The sequence below is a fragment of the Papilio xuthus genome, unplaced genomic scaffold (genome assembly GCF_000836235.2).
Source record: "Papilio xuthus unplaced genomic scaffold, Pxut_1.1 DF827461.1, whole genome shotgun sequence".
Lineage (NCBI taxonomy): Eukaryota > Metazoa > Arthropoda > Insecta > Lepidoptera > Papilionidae > Papilio > Papilio xuthus.
The window spans coordinates 3,768,220-3,786,460 of NW_013531188.1; the positions used below are offsets into that span (position 1 = coordinate 3,768,220).

The window sequence follows — 18,241 nt, forward strand, 5'->3', positions numbered from 1 at the left end:
GGCAAACAGTTGTCATTTGTCACTGTCACTAGTTGGAAGTTGGCATGGCGTGGACGTTTTCTTGTCGGATTTAGTTTTCTAGCGATATTCCAAAATGTCGCTGAAAATAAGCAGAGTACCAGAAAACATAGATTTTCCAAGGGAAGAAGAAAACATTTTAAAATTTTGGAAAGATATCGACGCATTTCAAAATTGCCTTAAGCAATCAAAGAATAAACCCAGGTAACTTTTTCTAACCTCTAATTCATTACCAGATGTCTTAGTTAAGGATAATATACCTTCTTTTTACATAGTAATACAGTTGTAAAGGCGTGAAAATAAAAAGTGGCTGTTATATGTATCTAAATTATAAATACAACTGTCATTATTCTCCTAAACTTAGGGTAAGCTCCGAGTCCCTCAATAGAGATGTAAATTAACCTGATGATAATAGTCCTGTTCTGTCCTCGATATCTCTACTTCTACATTGTCTCTCATTTAACATATTGATGCTCATGAATTATGTGAGGAAAATATATTTAAGGATTTTTATTAGAAGTTAAGTGCAGTCTATATAAACTTAGATTTATTTCTCCAGGTATTCCTTTTATGATGGACCACCTTTTGCTACAGGCTTACCTCATTATGGACACATCTTGGCTGGTACAATTAAAGATGTTGTGACTAGATATGCTCATCAAAAGGTTAATTAAACATAATTAATAGCAAAATTAAATTTGTAATGTTGATACTAAACCTAGGTGAATTAATCAATATAATTTTGTTACAGGGATTTCATGTAGAAAGAAGGTTTGGCTGGGATTGCCATGGTCTGCCCGTAGAGTTTGAGATTGATAAAACATTGGGAATTAAAGGTCCTGAAGATGTTGAAAAAATGGGCATTGATAAGTACAATGCTGAATGTAGGAAGATAGTCATGAAATATGCAACGGAATGGGAAACCATCATTACTCGAATGGGAAGATGGATAGGTATGTTATAACATCAATGAAAATTCTTATGTGTTTTGTAAGTAACTTAAAAATAATTACTCAATATTTTTTACAGATTTCAAAAATGACTATAAGACCCTTTACCCATGGTTTATGGAGTCAATTTGGTGGGTGTTTAAAGAATTATATAACAAAGGACTTGTGTATCAGGGTGTTAAAGTAATGCCATACTCCACAGCTTGCTCAACTCCATTATCAAATTTCGAATCTGGTCAGAATTACAAAGATGTTGTAGACCCTGCTGTGGTTGTGTCATTTCCTACAAATGAAGGATTCTCTCTACTAGCTTGGACCACTACACCTTGGACTCTTCCAAGTAACTTAGCCCTTTGTGTCAACCCAAAACTTATTTACTTAAAAATAAAAGAAAAATCAACAGAGAATGTCTATGTTCTGCAAGAAAATAGGCTGCCAGTAATTTTCAAAAATGTTGAAGACTTTGAAATACTAGAAAAGTTTCCAGGTAGTAAATTAGCGGGGATTAAATATACACCGATTTTTGATTACTTTGTTGACAAATGCCCTAAAGCTTATCAGGTTTTAACTGATGGCTATGTTACTGATGATTCAGGAACAGGTGTTGTCCATCAGGCTCCATATTTTGGTGAAGATGATTTCAGAGTTTGCTTAGCAGCTGGTATTATTACTAGGGATCAGGAAATTATATGTCCTGTTGATGCTAGTGGTAGATTTACAGAACCAGTTAAAGATTTTGTGGGACAATATGTCAAAGATGCTGATAAAAATATAATTGCTAATATAAAAGCGCGGAATAGGCTAGTGCAAGTTGGCCAGGTAAAACACAGTTACCCATTTTGCTGGCGATCAGAAACACCTCTTATATACAAAGCTGTACCATCATGGTTTGTAAGAGTTGAACAGATGAGTAAAGATCTTCTAAAATCTAGTGAAGCTACTTATTGGGTACCAGAATATGTAAAAGAGAAACGATTTGGAAATTGGCTCAAAGAAGCTCGTGATTGGGCTATTAGTCGCAATCGCTACTGGGGTACACCAATTCCCCTTTGGATTTCAAAGGACAAACAAGAAATTGTGTGTATCGGAAGCATCGCAGAGCTGTCAGCGTTAACAGGAAAAGAAGTAACTGATTTGCATAGAGAAAGTATTGATCACTTAGAAATTCCCTCTTCCCGGCCTGGTCAGCCTCCACTGAGAAGAGTAACCGAAGTGTTTGATTGTTGGTTCGAATCTGGATCTATGCCTTACGCTCAATGTCACTATCCTTTTGAAAACAAAAAAGAATTTGAAGATGTATTCCCTGCCAATTTTATTGCTGAAGGAATAGATCAAACTAGAGGCTGGTTCTACACACTTATAGTGCTGTCAACGGCCTTGTTTAACAAACCACCATTCCAAAATCTTATTGCCAATGGTTTAATCCTAGCGTCTGATGGACAAAAAATGTCCAAGCGAAAAAAAAACTATCCCGATCCTCTTGAAGTCGTAACCAAATATGGTGCTGATGCGTTACGTCTTTACCTAGTCAATTCGCCCGTGGTAAAGGCAGAAAACCTGAGGTTTAAAGAAGAAGGCGTAAGAGATGTCATAAAAGATGTTTTTCTGCCTTGGTACAATGCCTTTAGATTCTTGATGCAGAATGTAGAAAGAATTGTACAAGAAGACAATATCGACTACAAGTTTGATGAAAATACAGCGAGAGATAATGTGATGGACAAATGGATTACGTCCTTTACTCAGTCATTGATTCAATTTGTGAAAAAAGAAATGGCGGCCTATCGATTATACACGGTAGTCCCAAGACTGACTAAGTTTATTGATCATTTAACCAATTGGTATGTTAGAATGAATCGAAGGAGACTAAAGGGAGAAAATGGTGTAAAAGATTGTAAAGTTGCGTTAGATACGCTTTTCGGTGTCTTGTTTGACATGATTCGTGTGATGGCCCCATTTACACCTTTCCTGACGGAGTTAATGTACAAGACCTTGCGACAACTGTTGCCTGGAGATTCTTTGGAAAGTGTGCATTTTAATATGATACCTGAACCTAAACAAAATTTGGTAGACATCAACATAGAGAGAGCAGTACAACGAATGCAAGCAGTAATCGAATTGGGTAGAGTTCTGAGAGACAGGAAAACTATACCCATAAAATATCCTTTGCCTGAAATGATAGTTATACATCGCGACGAAACTTATTTGAATGATGTTAATTCACTCCTAAGTTACGTTCTGGAGGAAATGAACGTAAAGAAAGTGGAACTCACAAGTGATAAAGAAAAGTATGGAATAACACTTAGAGTAGAGCCGGATCACAAAATACTTGGATCACGCCTGAAAGGGGATTTCAAAGCGGTAACCCAAGCACTGAAAAATCTTAACAATGAGCAATGTGAAAAACTTATAGCTGATGGCTACGTTGAGATGATTGGACAAAAAATTGACCTATCTGAAGTAAGGGTTATATTCCAAGCATCTGGCAACGATCAATACGAAGCACACAGCGACAACGATGTTCTGATTCTATTGAATGTTACTCCAGACCAAGATATGCTTGACGAAGGTTTCGCTAGAGAAATAATTAACAGGGTTCAAAAGCTCCGCAAGAAAGCACACTTGGTACCGACAGACGAAGTAGATGTGTTTTGTTCAACGACCAAATCTGGTGACATTTCACGTATTATCAACTTGCACCGTGAACTAATAGAAACCACAGTAAAAGCACCTTTAAAGCCTATTGAGTCCCTTACAGCTTCGAAACCCGTAATTATCGAAGAAATTCAAGAACTCAAAGGAGCTGAATTAAAATTGATAATAACTTGGAGAAAAGATGTCGAAATGCCGGCAAATCCTTGGGCTAACATTGTTCTTCAAGGTTTGCAGCCTCGATTTGGTGCCGAAACAAATAATGCTAGCATTGTACTTACAGATAAAGACGGTAAATATATAACGGTGGAGAATCTTTACAATGAAATTAAAGTCCTGTTTGGACTTTATGGCACTAAGTTCACATTATGGTGTGACGGAGTCGAAGTTAAGAGTACTAATAATATGAACGCAAAAACCATAATTGTTTCACCAACTACCCCCAAAGGTATAGAAAATAAGACGAATCCATTGTGTAAGTTTATAAACATTGCTAACGGGTCTAAAGCTACAACCTTATTTTTGGAAAATCCACAAGGCAAAGTCACAATGAATAAAGAACAAGCATTGAAATTCTTATCAAATTGTTTTGGTGTTCAAGTTTAAAGATTTACATAACATGAACGTCACTATGAATTCAATAAGATCTCTGTTGAATCCATAATGTATTGGTTTGTTTGTAGGTAAAGCTTACTGTTGTAATCTATCTATATAGCTTGTTAGACCTGGGCCATGTACGAACTTTGCACGCGAACTAGGAACTCACCAATGATTTTTGGGTTATAAAATACTATGCAGTAAAATCAATGAAGAGACGAATAGCACTTTTGTGCATGGGTTTTACATATATTCGATATTTGGATTGCGTTTATAAATAGCAAAACGAAAAAGAACAAAAAATAGGTCTGAATTTGCTGAAACTTCACTGAAAATCCTGACAAATTTTGATGCTTGGTATAAAGTTTGTATTTGGCGCAAAGTCTGTGGATTAATTTATTTAATAAAGTTTTACAATAAACCTTTTTTTATTGCCTACAAAAACCTTATTATTGCTCTTAAAACTAAATTCGAGTATTTGGTAGAAGTTACAAAGGTTAACTATAAAAAGGATAATATTTTTTTTTTCAATTTTATATTTCACTGGATTTCTAGCACAGATAAAATTTTTATAGAAAACAGTACATACTAAGGATATAAAGAATATAAAGAGATTATAAAACAGTCAAAACGCTAAACATTATTGCGTATAAACTTACATATTGGAAGCAAAACTTTTAAAAAACATTAAACAAAAAATAATTGTGTAATGCAAAGAATCGCATAACTGATTGCATGCAAATATTAACAAGTGTTACATTCATTGTACATTTAATATTGACATCTATAATACGTATTTTTTGCATTATTCTTTGCAAATTAATATAGAAACAATATTCCAAGAATTTACCACATACTTAAGGATTTTTATATAGAAATTTTGCTTCAGTACTAACATTCACCGGAAATAATGAAAATTTTAATTATTATTTTTTTATATAAAAAGGCGATATAACAGTTAATATTAGAATAATCGAGTATCAAACTTCACAGTGAATGTGTTCCTTAAAAATTGAATACAAATTTTTATCAAAATATCAAACGGTAACAACGGTACATATCGTATAATCTCTGAATTTTCTGTATACAAAAGTTTTATCAAACGGGCCGAATGCAAAATCTCCATAATAATTTCGTCACAAATTTTTTATTAGTGAAAAATCTAATATGTAATACTAATCGTGTCTAATAATATAATTGTAGCGTGAGTCAGTCTAGACATTGTCCTATGGTAAGCTAAACACTAGATACAGCATCACACTTCTACACCTATAAGCTATCGCTAATTTAAATATGTCAACGTCACCGATTCGATGCAGGGGTTTTTTTATTTCTTAACTTTGAATTAGAATATTGCTATCTCTGTTTTTTTTTTTAAAGTGAGAAAAAGATGGTAATATTTTGGTAGTGGAATACATAACAGAAAGCTAAGTCTTAGCTTAAGAAAGTAAGTTCTTAGTCATTAGGTAATAACGTGAAAAACCTTTCGACGTATATTGAACAAAGTTTTTCAACATACGTCTTCTTGATTCTGTTGACTTTTTAATTTATTTTACATCTTATATAATACAATTATATTCAGTCAGTGTTTAATTAAGTTTCGGATGTTTATGAAAATTCACTTTCAAAATTTTGTTTATAAACATAATAATAAAATACAAAATAACATTCCCATACTAAATATTGTTTCTGAGTACAACAATGTAAATATGTACTTGAATTAAATAAATGCAATTGTCGAATGTTTTAAATTAGTGTAGCGAAAATTTATAAAAGTATTAAAATTAAATATTAACGTAATAGATAGATAATTGAAATAATAATGTTTAAAATATATTTGCAATAAAAAATAATCACTTTGATAAGAACACATGTGACCAAAATAATTATGTTTAAAATTTCAGACGGATAATCGTAGTAATAATTCCACCCAAAATGTAAAGTTGAGTGTACACAGTAGGCTATTTTTTTAACAAAAAAGGATTTTTAAGGATTATAATTCCATATTTTTTCAGTTACCTTTAAAACTTGATAACATAGCGTTGAGACAAAATATTACAAATAAAAAAAAAATAGAAAGAGATAATTAAGACTAGACTAATACAAAGGACATAGTAGTAGGAGTAAAACAGGACTTTTAAATTTTCTTCAAATTAGCAAAATGAAAATATTTTTAGGGACATTAATTTTTACGTCGTTTTTTTTTAGTTTTTCGCTTAGGAATGTGATAAATAAGTACATAATAATTATATGGCACTATGATTATGAACTATATTAGAAATTTGAGCAGGGAATTACGTTAGTTTTTTTTAATTCCACGTATAGATGAAATAAAATCAATAATGTACCACAGATAAAAAAATAAAAATTTTTGCGTTACTGTAACATATTGATATGTAACAGTCTAGTCAGGATAAGCGAGAACCCAAAGGATCGCGATATACTTCTCACTTGTAGAGGTTTCTCGGTTTTCCAAGTTCGTCTGTATTTTTTAAACTTGGCATATTTGTTATTCTTGATATTTTTAATGAAAGTATATGTTATATAACGTTCACGGGTAGAATTTGTTAATTTTTGGACTTTTTCATAAACGTAATTAAATACAGACGACAAAAATTGCAATCTTTGTACTTAAGATATTTATCACGAGTCTAGAATAACTAATATAACACAAAAACGAATTTCACAATAGTTGGAACAATAAATACGTTAACATTTTTTGCAAATATATTTTTATACTTCTCTTGAATGTATGAAATACAATGTATTGCTTATCGAGGATGAAATTGATATTTAATAATTCATGCATAAAAAAATAACTGTAATTCCATTGGCAAAATGCAGTAATTTAGCAACATTATCGGAGATGACGTAGAAAAAAATCCATACATCTTCTATCCATATTATATCTTGGACATTTTCTATATTTATTCGTTCACAATATGGTTTAAATTCGTTCGTAATGTTATTAAAAATAACATAGAACATACAATGAATTGTTGTCTTCAGTATTGTTATTTCGTTAGATTTTAAAACTATGCTTAAATACGTAATATATAATCTATAAAATACCAATATTAAATACCGAATTAGGTATGTGTCAAATTGAACTGTGTACTTTCAAATACAGTGAGGAATTATCAAATTTAAAATTAAAGGTGCGATTTCACAGGACACGGCAGACGGCATGTGTTGTAAATAGCATTAATTTATATGCTACTCATCATCAACCTCCCTTATCCTTATTGAGGGTCGGCACAGTATGTACTACTCCTCAATACATCTCTATCAGCCGTCATATCCGAGTCTACCCTCTTCCTACGCATATCCTCTTTCACACAGTCATTCCATACTTTTTTTGGTCTTCCTCTACATTTGTAACCATCCACAGTCAATCTTATTACTTTTTTGCTTATATCATCATCATCCCTCAGCATAAATGTCACATGTCCAAATGACGCATATCTTTTACTTCTTAATTTCTCGATCACTGGCGCTACCTTCAACCTTCTCTAATATACACATTAATGAAATTATGTTATTGAACGCCCTCTGTTTGTCGCGTCCAGTGAAATCGTACCTTACACTTATAGTTTAATTTTCTCACTTAGTCTTAAGCCGCGAGGTCAAATAAAATCCGAAAACAACCGGTCCACTAAAATATCTAGCAATAAATACGTCTTACAATACTAGAGAGCTATAATTTTACGCTTAAAATATATGTAAGGCAGTCAAAATAAATGATTAAATTAATATCGCATACTTTTGTTAACAAATGTCGTCAATGAATTATGATTCAACATATGTATTGTTAAGAAAACTGAAACTATGCCGGTGTATCGGCGCAACACTAGCCCTATTAAAATATCAACGGTTACGTCCCCTCACTAATCGCTAACAAGTCTAGTTCGGGACGCAAGTGAACTGTCATTTGTATATAACTGATGTTTTCGCTTCTGACGATTATTATAAAAGTTTTGTAAGAAAATGTTTTATATGTAATCTGATATTTTTTTTCATTTGAATTGATACATTTGTTAACAAAAAATGCGATACGATAGAAAAAAAAGTCTAAACATTAGTACAAAATATAAATACAGTCGAATACAAGAGTTTTGGCACGAGGAAGCTCGAAGTGAGTCTTGCACGATACCAGTACGCTAAAGCTAACATGACTACATTACATCGCTCAGGGATGTCCTCTACAAACATCCATTATTATATCGATATTTTAAAATCGATAAAAGCAATCATCGATAATTCCAAAAAATAAAAAAGAATAAATCTTATCACAGTTTTAAACAATGTAAAATAAAAATTGCACAAAATACCGTTTGTTGTGTTCTAGATATCGATTTTAAAATTAATAAAATCGATATGAGAGTCGATGTTGTAGTATGGATCATCTCTTTCGTGTGGGTATTGAGGCCGCTATCTAGTCTGCTACGCCGGCCGCCGTCACTCGTTACCCTGAAACATATTACTGCTTTTATTAAAAAAAAAGTCAAGGTATGTGCTGTAAATCTTAGTCTATGGTCTTAGACTATATCTATAGGAGAACAAAAACTCTCTGTTGACTATATATTTTATACCAATCCAATTGTACAGTAATGGATAATGTTGTCGGCTTCCTCAATTTCATTAAAAAAATAAAATTATTTTTTAAAATAGTCTTTAACATTAGAAAGGCTGATAGAATTCTTTGAATGTTATTCACCTGTATGTAGTATTTATTTACATTTATTTACAAAATTACTATAGTGTTCTTACCTATGTCAATCTGGGTACAGATAGTTTTAGGACTGTGTATTTTTTTAAATATCTCTCTTCATTGAAACATGCAGTGACCTTGAACCGACGATAATATTAAAACGGCCATGGGCTGTCGTTAAAAACACAGTCAAACTGTAAGTATACCTGTGTTGTGAGTGTGAAGGTGTCCTATCTAATCATCTCGAGGTACTTGTGCTTGTGCTTGGTGAGCATCTCTGTGACGGTGACCAGCTTGCGGATGGCCGGCTGCGACTTGCCCAGCGTCTGCAGCTCGCTCAGGTGCGACACGCAGATGTGGTGGAGAGTCGCAAGCTCCTTGGCTGTAATACATAGAAATGTATTAAAACTAACAAACTTGTATAAAACAACTACAGTCAAATGTATAGCGTTGGTAGCTTAGGGGTTCAGCACTTGAGTTGAAGTCATGGGTACCAATGTGCTTTTGGTTTTCGATTTACATATGTACATTTAACCGACGTTCTAACGGTAAAGGAAAACATCGTGATGCAACCTGCACAAATCTGGGAGAAATTCAAAGATATGTGTGAAGCCAACCAACCCGAACTGGGTTTGGAAGTGGTGATAATGAGACGCACGGTAAAAAAAACAAATATCTTACCTATATCGAAATTATTATTAGTGTTAGGCGGCGCGGTGCCAGGATCGGGCACGGAGCTGAGCTGATCAAGGAAAGCGATCATTCGCTCCTTGTTCTTCAGAATGAACGGATTCACCACCTCCATATACGGTTCCTAAAAAGGTAAATTACATTTAATCATAAATTAAGTTACTATTTAAGTAAGTAAGTTAATAATAAGTTACTATTAATCGATCAAAAACATTCGCCATATTTCACACAGATCCCTTTACAGGACTACTTTAGTATCAATTCCCTATTTTTTTTTAATTCTTGTGAAATATTGTTCGTGGTACCTTGGCTCCGAATTCGACTAGGTTGGCGAGATTCTGCAGGCACTTGGCGACCATAAGCAGCGAGCGTTGGGCATGCGGCGGAGGCGTGCTGCTCACCAGGCCCCATGCGCGCGGCTCCACCAGCGCCGGACATATCAGTCGCAGGAATATAAACCCTAAACATATGAACATAGAGTGTAATTTACTACAATCATCAAACGAAAAAATTGTAACTGGTGTTTTTTTTTAAATATGTATTTAATTAAAAATGCTAAAGTTTTGTCTTACACAGTAATATTATTTAGACTGTGAGTGTGACGGTAAGACATATTGATATATATGTAGCAGTTTGTTTACCGGAGACGACGCGCGTGCGCACGAAGCGTTCGCTGGGCCACTTGGCGACGGCGGCGCGCTGCAGACAGCCGCACACGTAGCGTACCGCGCGAGGGCATGACTCCGGTGTTAGGAAGATTGAGTGCGTTATCTGTGTATACCCATACATACATATAAATACAAAATATATATTATACAATTTTAATATAAGGCTTACATGTATTCCGTATCAATTATCAAGCTAATATCTGTCATTACTAAGTCAATTTCATTAGTTTATGTGATAAAAGAGGCTTTTTATGAGTAATTTATTCAGTATTTAAAGGTACATTACCTGATCTAGAATCAAAAGTAGAAATTCAGCATTATTACAAGCATCTTCGGGCGAGTCCATCTTGGTTGGGTTCAATTCGGCGGATTGCTTCGAGTCGATTAACTTCTGAACCGTCTCCGCTATCGCGGCCTGAAAACAAAATAAGGAATTTAGTTCGAAAATTATCAATTAAAAAAAATATTACGGTTTGCCAACTTGGGTTTTTAGTAGGTAATACCCTACATTACTTTGCTCCCCCTCTAAGATTAGGGTATTTTTGTTAAGATCCTCCCTCTCCCTGAAACCGAAGGTTTATGTGTACCTGTAGGAAGGGTTTGCAGAGCGCGTGCATGAACTCATCAATGACAGCAGTGGCGAGGCTGGCGGCGCGGAAGAGCGCGCGGTGGTCCGCCTCGCGCGCCACCTCCGCGCCCGCCAGCTCACGCGCCAGCTCCGCCCCGCGCCCGCACTCGCTGAACGTCTGCAGTATCGCTGTAACATAAAACTTTATATAATTACATACTCCTCACTATCTCACTATACTACAATTCCAAAATGACAAATTATATTTTCACATTTTATTATCTGACAATGTCATTTTGAAATGAATCAATGTTTTACACATTTTGCTCTATTATAGATATAATAAGTTTGTAGTCTTATGGATGGATGGATGTTTGTTAGAAGGTATCTCTAGAACGGCTGTATGGATCTCGTTGAAATTTGGCATATATATAGAATATAGTCTGAAAAAACACATAGGTTACTACATGTAATCATTTATAACATCGTCCTATCAGACTATTCACTTACATGTAGCCAATGGTTGTCTGTCAGTGCGGCACAGCTCGGCCAGCGCCTTAACCGCTGGAATGCCCGGTTCCAGCAGCAGCTGACGTAAGGGATTGTACTCTTCACGAGGCATTACCAACTCTTGCATGTATCTGTATAAAAAATACAATGTTTAAACATTTGGTACAACCACCTACTTACCACTAGTGGTTTATACTAGTTTACCTTATACGTAGTCTCAATGACCCCCATTCTCCAATCGGTGTCATACCAGCAAGCGGATACCACTCTTCAACTTCTTCTCCATTAGCTAGATTTGCAAGCTCTATTGTCAATTCAGCCACCTAAAATTTAGTTAAATTAGCTACAAAATATTCTAAAAAGAAGTATCGCAAGTAAAATTTGGTATGAAAGTAATTCTCACCTCAGACTCTTTACCTCGTTTCCCTGTATTATGCACCGTGATCGTAAATGACGTCACATCTGGAGGCACGTCGCTAAAAAAAACATGCATCTTTTTATGGTCGTACACCTTGGTGACAAAATATGTTTTTTTTTTGCTAAACACGTTTTCTATCTATCGTTTTATTATTATTTTTGTGATAATTTAACGTATTATTTTATAGTACTCACTCAAATACAAACTCATCATCCCAGTGTGGGTCGGGCGAGGGCTTGGCGCGTGTGCGAGCAACGGGCGCGGCGCCGAGTGCGAGTCGCAAGTGCGGGCGCGGCGCGAGACGCGGCGGCAGACGATGCGCCGTTACGCAGCGCACGCGCAACGCACGCAGCCACACCACGCGCGCCACCTACACGTTACACAGTTTCTACGTTAATGTATGGTATATTTAAATATCTATTAAACATTCCAGTAGTTATGGATAACGTTTTACACCACATGAAAATCGGTTACTTCTTTTACGTGACTTGGTCTACGCGAATTAAAAAAATCTAGTAATAAATATAGCCTATGTCACCTGGGGATAGTAAATTCCCGACAGTCCAAGAATTTTTCAAATTCTATTATTTCGGTGATTGCAAACACATCACCAAATCTTTCCTTCACAAAACTAAACATAACACAAAAACCTCATTATAATAAACCTTACAAAACTGGTAATAGATGACAATGACTCTAACATAAAAGGTGTAGTTTTAAGTAATTAAGAACAACACAAGAGAAAAAATGAAATATTGCAGAAATCCATACCTTACACTGGTGTCGGGCCTGCTGAGGCACACAGAGCGGGCGCAGTGCGTCGAGCCAGGCGCGCTCGTCTGCCTGCGAGCTGGCAGCAAGGAACGTGTGCGTGGACAGACACGGCAGCGCGCGCTCCACCAGCTGGAAGCAGAACTCACGCTCCCACAAAGACTCGTGCACCTGTAATATACATTCAGCGGATAAAAATAACTATTCAAATACTGTGCAAAAAAGACAAACTGACAATTTATCCATACATATCATCTGTTCAAGTATTTTAATATAGCTGTTGCCATCGACTTCATCCGCGCGGAATTAAAAAAAAAACTTAGTGGGTACCCTTTGTATTTTTCTAGACTATGTTCTACATCTGTGTGAAATTTCATCAAAATCAGGTGAGTCGTTCTGGAGATACCTTCAAACAAACATCCATCCATACATCTTTTGCATTTATAATATTAATGAGATATGTACATATTTGTATTGATGAAGGTTAGAAAGATAAAAAAGCGAATTATTTTGATATGAGAGTGGCAGAGAATTATCTCAGTCAAATTTAGTAATGTTATAGTTGGATTTAAACAATGTATAGAAATGATGAGAATATAAACATACCTGATACAAATACGCGCAAGAGAGATCTATCAATCCTTTAGGTTTGGTCCTCTTCGGTGAATCGTAGAAGTACAGATGAGTATCAGTGCCTTCTTGTAACAGAACGAAGTATAGTGCCTTCCATTTCTTAGCGGCTTTGTCCGATTTCTTGTTCAAATATCCTTGATGTTTGATTCCTTTCATTTTCTTCAGACCTATCTGATCTCTGCACTCTCTAAGAGTCGCGTATATCTTTTCAGCCGCTGCTCCTGTGGTATTTTGTTGCGGTTCGATATGATGACCTTCGGCTATTAACTGTTTAGAAAATATATATATTAACAATTTGTTTTTAGTCTGTATTATCCAGTTGTAGGCTGACTGATTGACGATATCTATAGAGGATATTGTAACGATTTCTTATCAGTACCACTTCAGCATTAGTGATTGTATATTGTAATTTTAGATAATGCAAGCTTTTAATAATAAATACAATGTTTTTTTTTTGTTTTATATACTTTTTTGTTTTTTAATCATTTCCTTAAATGTTATAAAATCTTTAAAGGTAAATAACAAGATATACATATGTGTGCATACTATGAATCATATGTCAGAAATAAATTTATTGAAAAATACAAGGAAACTTATATGTTGTGGTGTATAACATATTTATATAATGCACATATATTTAGGTAAACATTAGGAAATTTTAGTAGTATAGTAAAATTTCTATATTACAGGAACTTTTATAAATATAAAAATACTTACCGGTTGTCCCAATGTATGTCCTTCTACAATTTGCTCCTTTCTATATCTATTGATGACTGCATCGAGACATTCAAATACTCTTCCACCCATGAGATATCTGACTCCTTTCTTCTCTATCCTGAACCTTTGTATCTGGTTGTTAATATGAAAGAACAGGGAGTAATCCCCGGGCGAGTTGTCCGAGGGCCTGACGAGGAAGCTGCCAGGTCCAGCCTTCACCAGCATGTCGACAGCTTCGCTCTTCGTGCAGTTCGGATGGAACCACGAGAATACGGTGTTAGGATCGATGGAGGGATCCAAATCCTCGACCAATTCCCTGAAGATCATACCTTGCTCCCCCGTACTGTTGGAATTTTTTTATTAAGAAACAGATAAAAATAAAGATTACATCAGATTTATATTAGGATTACAATTAAGGAATTTTAGTCGTTATTAAATTTTTAAATTAGTGTCAATTTGTTTTTATAAGAATTTTATTGGGGTTTTACGAAGTTCTGTGTCATTATTATATTTTGTTATTGTTTTGAGACATAAAATAGCAGAGGTTTTTGTGAATGAAGTTTTAGAATTTATTTTAGAAAATAATTTGGTTGAAACTTAAAGTAACAGGTTAATTGGCATAATCCGTTATTTATTTTAACATCGGCTAATAATTTGTAAACTTAACGACTGGAAAAAACCTACATCCAACTTATGGCATTCAGAATATAAAAAATATCGGAAACAGATATTACAAATACGGATGTAAATGAAACATCGATATCCTTACAAATAGCAACATTCATCACTACTTCCGTTTATTATTATTAATTAAAATAATTAGCCATGTAAAGGATTACTGCAGTGAAATATTTTTTTTAATGCAGTTATTATCGTCGTTTATTACAGTTTTTGATATGCTTCAAAAGTTTTAAAAATGTCCGGTTTCATTCATCTAAAAATTTAAATTCAACATAAAAGTAAAAACCTTTGTTATTCCACTTTCATAAATTGTCATCTCGAAACACCCTATATATTAATCTATATCACAGTAGGTACAATTTAAATCAAATTATTTAACAAACAATTAGTTATTACAAATTATTAGTTTATATAAATTACCGATGCGCCGTGACCCATAGCCAGCCGTCGCCCATGTCGTTGTGCACGAAGAAAATGTCGCCCTTTTGGAACGTGAGCTCATCCGTGTCCGGCATCTTGGTGTAAGGCAGTATTGCTACAACGCGCTGTTAAACACAAAACAATTTCAAAAAATTTAAATATATTTTTATACTAAGAGCAACTGGGCGGGAAAAAAAGAATATAGCAGATTATCGCGTGTAGCGTCATACAGTGAAAGAATATTTAAAATTGGTTCAGTAGTCTCGGAGCCTATTCAATGCAAGTAAAAAATCAAATATTTCTTTTTATTTCATGAGTCTAATTTCAACACTCGCAATGTTATAGAATTCTCTTACACTACAAGTGAAAAGTTTGAAACTATCAAAGGCCTGATGATATGGTTGTTGTTTTGAATCTCACATTTGACTTATGTCGTGAAACAAAACAGCATATGTTTCAATCTTTCTTTTTTTTTTAGTTTTTAATTGTTTTAACTAACTTATTTACAAAGATTTTTACCTTTTTATCGTTAACAGGTTCAGGAGGTGGAACAGGCTCGACCAATCGTTCTCTTTTTAGCAGATCGGAGCAGTGACTGTAGAAGCCCACTAACTCCGTCAGGGAATCGAACTGGCGACCGCCAATGTAGTAGTCCCCACATACTGCGGTGATTCTGGACAAATTGATAGTTTATTTTGATAAAATTAAAATTCCATAACTTCTTTAGTATGCTTACTAAAATTTTGTATCTTTACATATGTGGATAAACTTGTGCTATAACTGAAATATTTTAAGTAATTTACCTAAAATGATTGATCCCAGTTCGTCCCAAATAACTCAATACATAAGAGCCTGGTTTTCTATCACTTTCACGCACTGAAAGTAAAATACAAGTTAAGAACATTTGCTATAGATATTATCTTATTCTTACTAATATTACAAATATGAATGTTTAGATGGATGTATTGATGTTTGTTTGAAGGTATCTCTGGAACGACAGAATGGCTCTCAATGAAATTTGGCATACACATAGAACATAGTCTGGAAGAATGCATAGGCAACTTATTATGTTTTATATTACCCGTAGACAGAATCCTGGGCCCCCGACTAGTATTGAAATAAATATAAGAGTTCTATATAGCAATGTATATAAATAGCAGCTGTCTTAAAACTATATTTTAGCCGTTATACTTAAAATTGTATGTGTCCTACATACTTTTGTATAAAAGTACAAACAATAACCAATTGATTTGAAACATTATTAAGAAACATGCATAATCACTATTGATTTCCATGGGAACATAATATTGCATACACATTGTCTATTGTTATAAAAATAGGACAAGCTGAATAATGTGACAAGATTGAAACTCATAAAATATGATTTGATATCAAAAGGTTGGATCAAAATTGAAATTTAGCAATTAATTATTTTTATATATATTATTTCCTTTTGTCACATCAAAGATTGTACTTTACTCCTTTCTTTTCTATAATACACACAGTATAAAGCCCTTATTACTTTGGTTAAAGTTTTAGATTGTTATCTGTATTGATCAATTCTATGCAAACTTATAACTGCATAAATAAACCATAAAATATTAAATTTATTATAATTACTTTAAAGAGACAATTTCAATTAGTGTCTCAAACCATGATATTAATAAAACTGTTATAAATAGAAATATTATATACCAATTTTAACTGCAGTTTTTTAATTAATTTACATGATATTTTCATGAACTAACTACAAATATATAAATTTTTATATACCCAGATAACTCCCTTGCTTGCTTGCTGCCCACAGCCTTTCCTCGGATGTATATCTGTCCAAACGGCCATGGTACCACTCTGATTCTGGTGGGGCCAGCACTGCTTGACGTTCACCTAGACAAATACTTTTTAAATGATGTGTAATCCTTTTTAGTTTAGTTTAGTGCACTTATGACAATATTCATTTTTTAAAACTTATCATAATTATCTATATAAAATACACACATTTATTAAAAAAATTTAGTTACAAATCTTAAAAAGAGCATGTTTATTTTAACAAGAAATAAAGTTACCATGTTCTGTAGTAATGAGATAATTATAACTTTGTAACTGTAACATAAAGCAATGACAAGAACTAGTTCCTTAAATATAAATAGAACAAAGATAAGTACTATCAACATAAAATAACATACAATGTATATTATGGTCAGACCATCAAATCAAGTTTTGTTTATATATTGAGTATTTCATTCTAAAAAATTCTATTAAAATTGCATCCAAAAAATGTTTAAGGTTGAATAGACAAATAAAAAAGCTAATTACAAATACGACTAAGTTAAGTTACTTAGGTTACATATGTATAATCCACATATTAGTGGAATTTGTTAAACTCCTTTTTAGTAGAAATTATATACGAATTTTGAAAATTTAATCAAAATATAAAATCATATACGCACCATTAGTACTAGGACCATCAGCTTCGTCTAATTCTAGATCTGCAGCTAATTCGGCTGGATCTGCACCGCCGTCTTCAGATTCAGTTGATGGAGACCCTAACTTATCCTTTACAGGGGGTCCTATTGGAGCCCCCATAGCGCGTATTAAATCAGCCATTTTAATCGGTGCTACCCTAAGTCCTTAAATGCGCAAATAAAAAGGCAATGACTCACACATTATTCATCGACATAGTAATATGAAATTTATAAGATATGGGTAACGTGTTTACAGCCAATATTTTAATCACTACGTATCAATTTCCGATCATTGAAAGAACACACAAAAAGGAGGATCAATCACTTATAATTTTCTAAGCAAATATAGTGAAAATCTTTAAGGATAATGCTTTAATGTAATTATAATTTAAATTTAAGATTAAAACACTTATGTATCGGTACGCCCGACCAATAATTACATACAAAAGTCAAAGAGTATGACAAAGTTTATATAAAAATTATACAACAGATTAACTATATGGATGTTGATTGTCAAATTGGAAAACCACAGATAAGAATCGTCAAAAACGTCAATATCTTGTTAAAAGTAAAACTTTATTTGCGAAAATATCTCGAAATGTTTTGATTTTATAAGATTCGGTCTTGTAACAGAATAGTTACAGTTATGAAGTTCACGGCGATGCACTTACTCAGCTCTAATCAACCTGAACATTTATGACCAATTGGTTTAAAATAGATGTGCATAATTTTAGTCCTTCCCATTTGTTTATCAACTTACTGTTTAACGGATAGG

At 33.8% G+C, this 18,241-nt stretch overlaps 2 protein-coding genes across 2 annotated transcripts; one reads left to right on the forward strand and one right to left on the reverse strand.

The window, feature by feature from the left end:
* Nucleotides 1–14: 14 nt before the first annotated feature.
* On the forward strand, nucleotides 15–4,622 carry IleRS (Isoleucyl-tRNA synthetase). The gene is made up of 4 exons (XM_013314471.1): nucleotides 15–222; nucleotides 578–683; nucleotides 770–971; nucleotides 1,048–4,622. The coding sequence occupies exons 1-4, from the start codon at nucleotides 95–97 to the stop codon at nucleotides 4,221–4,223; spliced, it is 3,612 nt and encodes a 1,203-aa protein (XP_013169925.1). The 5' UTR covers nucleotides 15–94; the 3' UTR covers nucleotides 4,224–4,622.
* Nucleotides 4,623–7,795: 3,173 nt separating this feature from the next.
* Nucleotides 7,796–17,890, reverse strand: vap (RAS p21 protein activator vap). The gene is made up of 19 exons (XM_013314543.1): nucleotides 17,452–17,890; nucleotides 16,775–16,888; nucleotides 15,805–15,877; nucleotides 15,521–15,674; nucleotides 15,002–15,126; nucleotides 13,901–14,243; nucleotides 13,157–13,450; nucleotides 12,551–12,721; nucleotides 11,974–12,149; nucleotides 11,765–11,837; nucleotides 11,566–11,684; nucleotides 11,362–11,492; nucleotides 10,871–11,040; nucleotides 10,570–10,698; nucleotides 10,257–10,386; nucleotides 9,921–10,075; nucleotides 9,607–9,739; nucleotides 9,132–9,307; nucleotides 7,796–8,684 (listed from the first exon to the last, which is right to left on the reverse strand). The coding sequence occupies exons 1-18, from the start codon at nucleotides 17,606–17,608 to the stop codon at nucleotides 9,156–9,158; spliced, it is 2,799 nt and encodes a 932-aa protein (XP_013169997.1). The 5' UTR covers nucleotides 17,609–17,890; the 3' UTR covers nucleotides 7,796–8,684; nucleotides 9,132–9,155.
* Nucleotides 17,891–18,241: the final 351 nt, after the last annotated feature.

Coding starts and splice junctions, on each gene's coding strand:
- vap (XM_013314543.1), bottom strand. CDS start 17,608: ATGGCTGATTTAATACGCGCTATGGGGGCTCCAATAGGACCCCCTGTA. Junction 15,675..15,804: donor ACTGGGATCAATCATTTTAG/GTAAATTACTTA, acceptor CAATTTGTCCAG/AATCACCGCAGTATGTGGGG. Junction 10,387..10,569: donor TACTTTTGATTCTAGATCAG/GTAATGTACCTT, acceptor GGGTATACACAG/ATAACGCACTCAATCTTCCT.
- IleRS (XM_013314471.1), top strand. CDS start 95: ATGTCGCTGAAAATAAGCAGAGTACCAGAAAACATAGATTTTCCAAGG. Junction 223..577: donor CAATCAAAGAATAAACCCAG/GTAACTTTTTCT, acceptor TTATTTCTCCAG/GTATTCCTTTTATGATGGAC. Junction 684..769: donor CTAGATATGCTCATCAAAAG/GTTAATTAAACA, acceptor ATTTTGTTACAG/GGATTTCATGTAGAAAGAAG.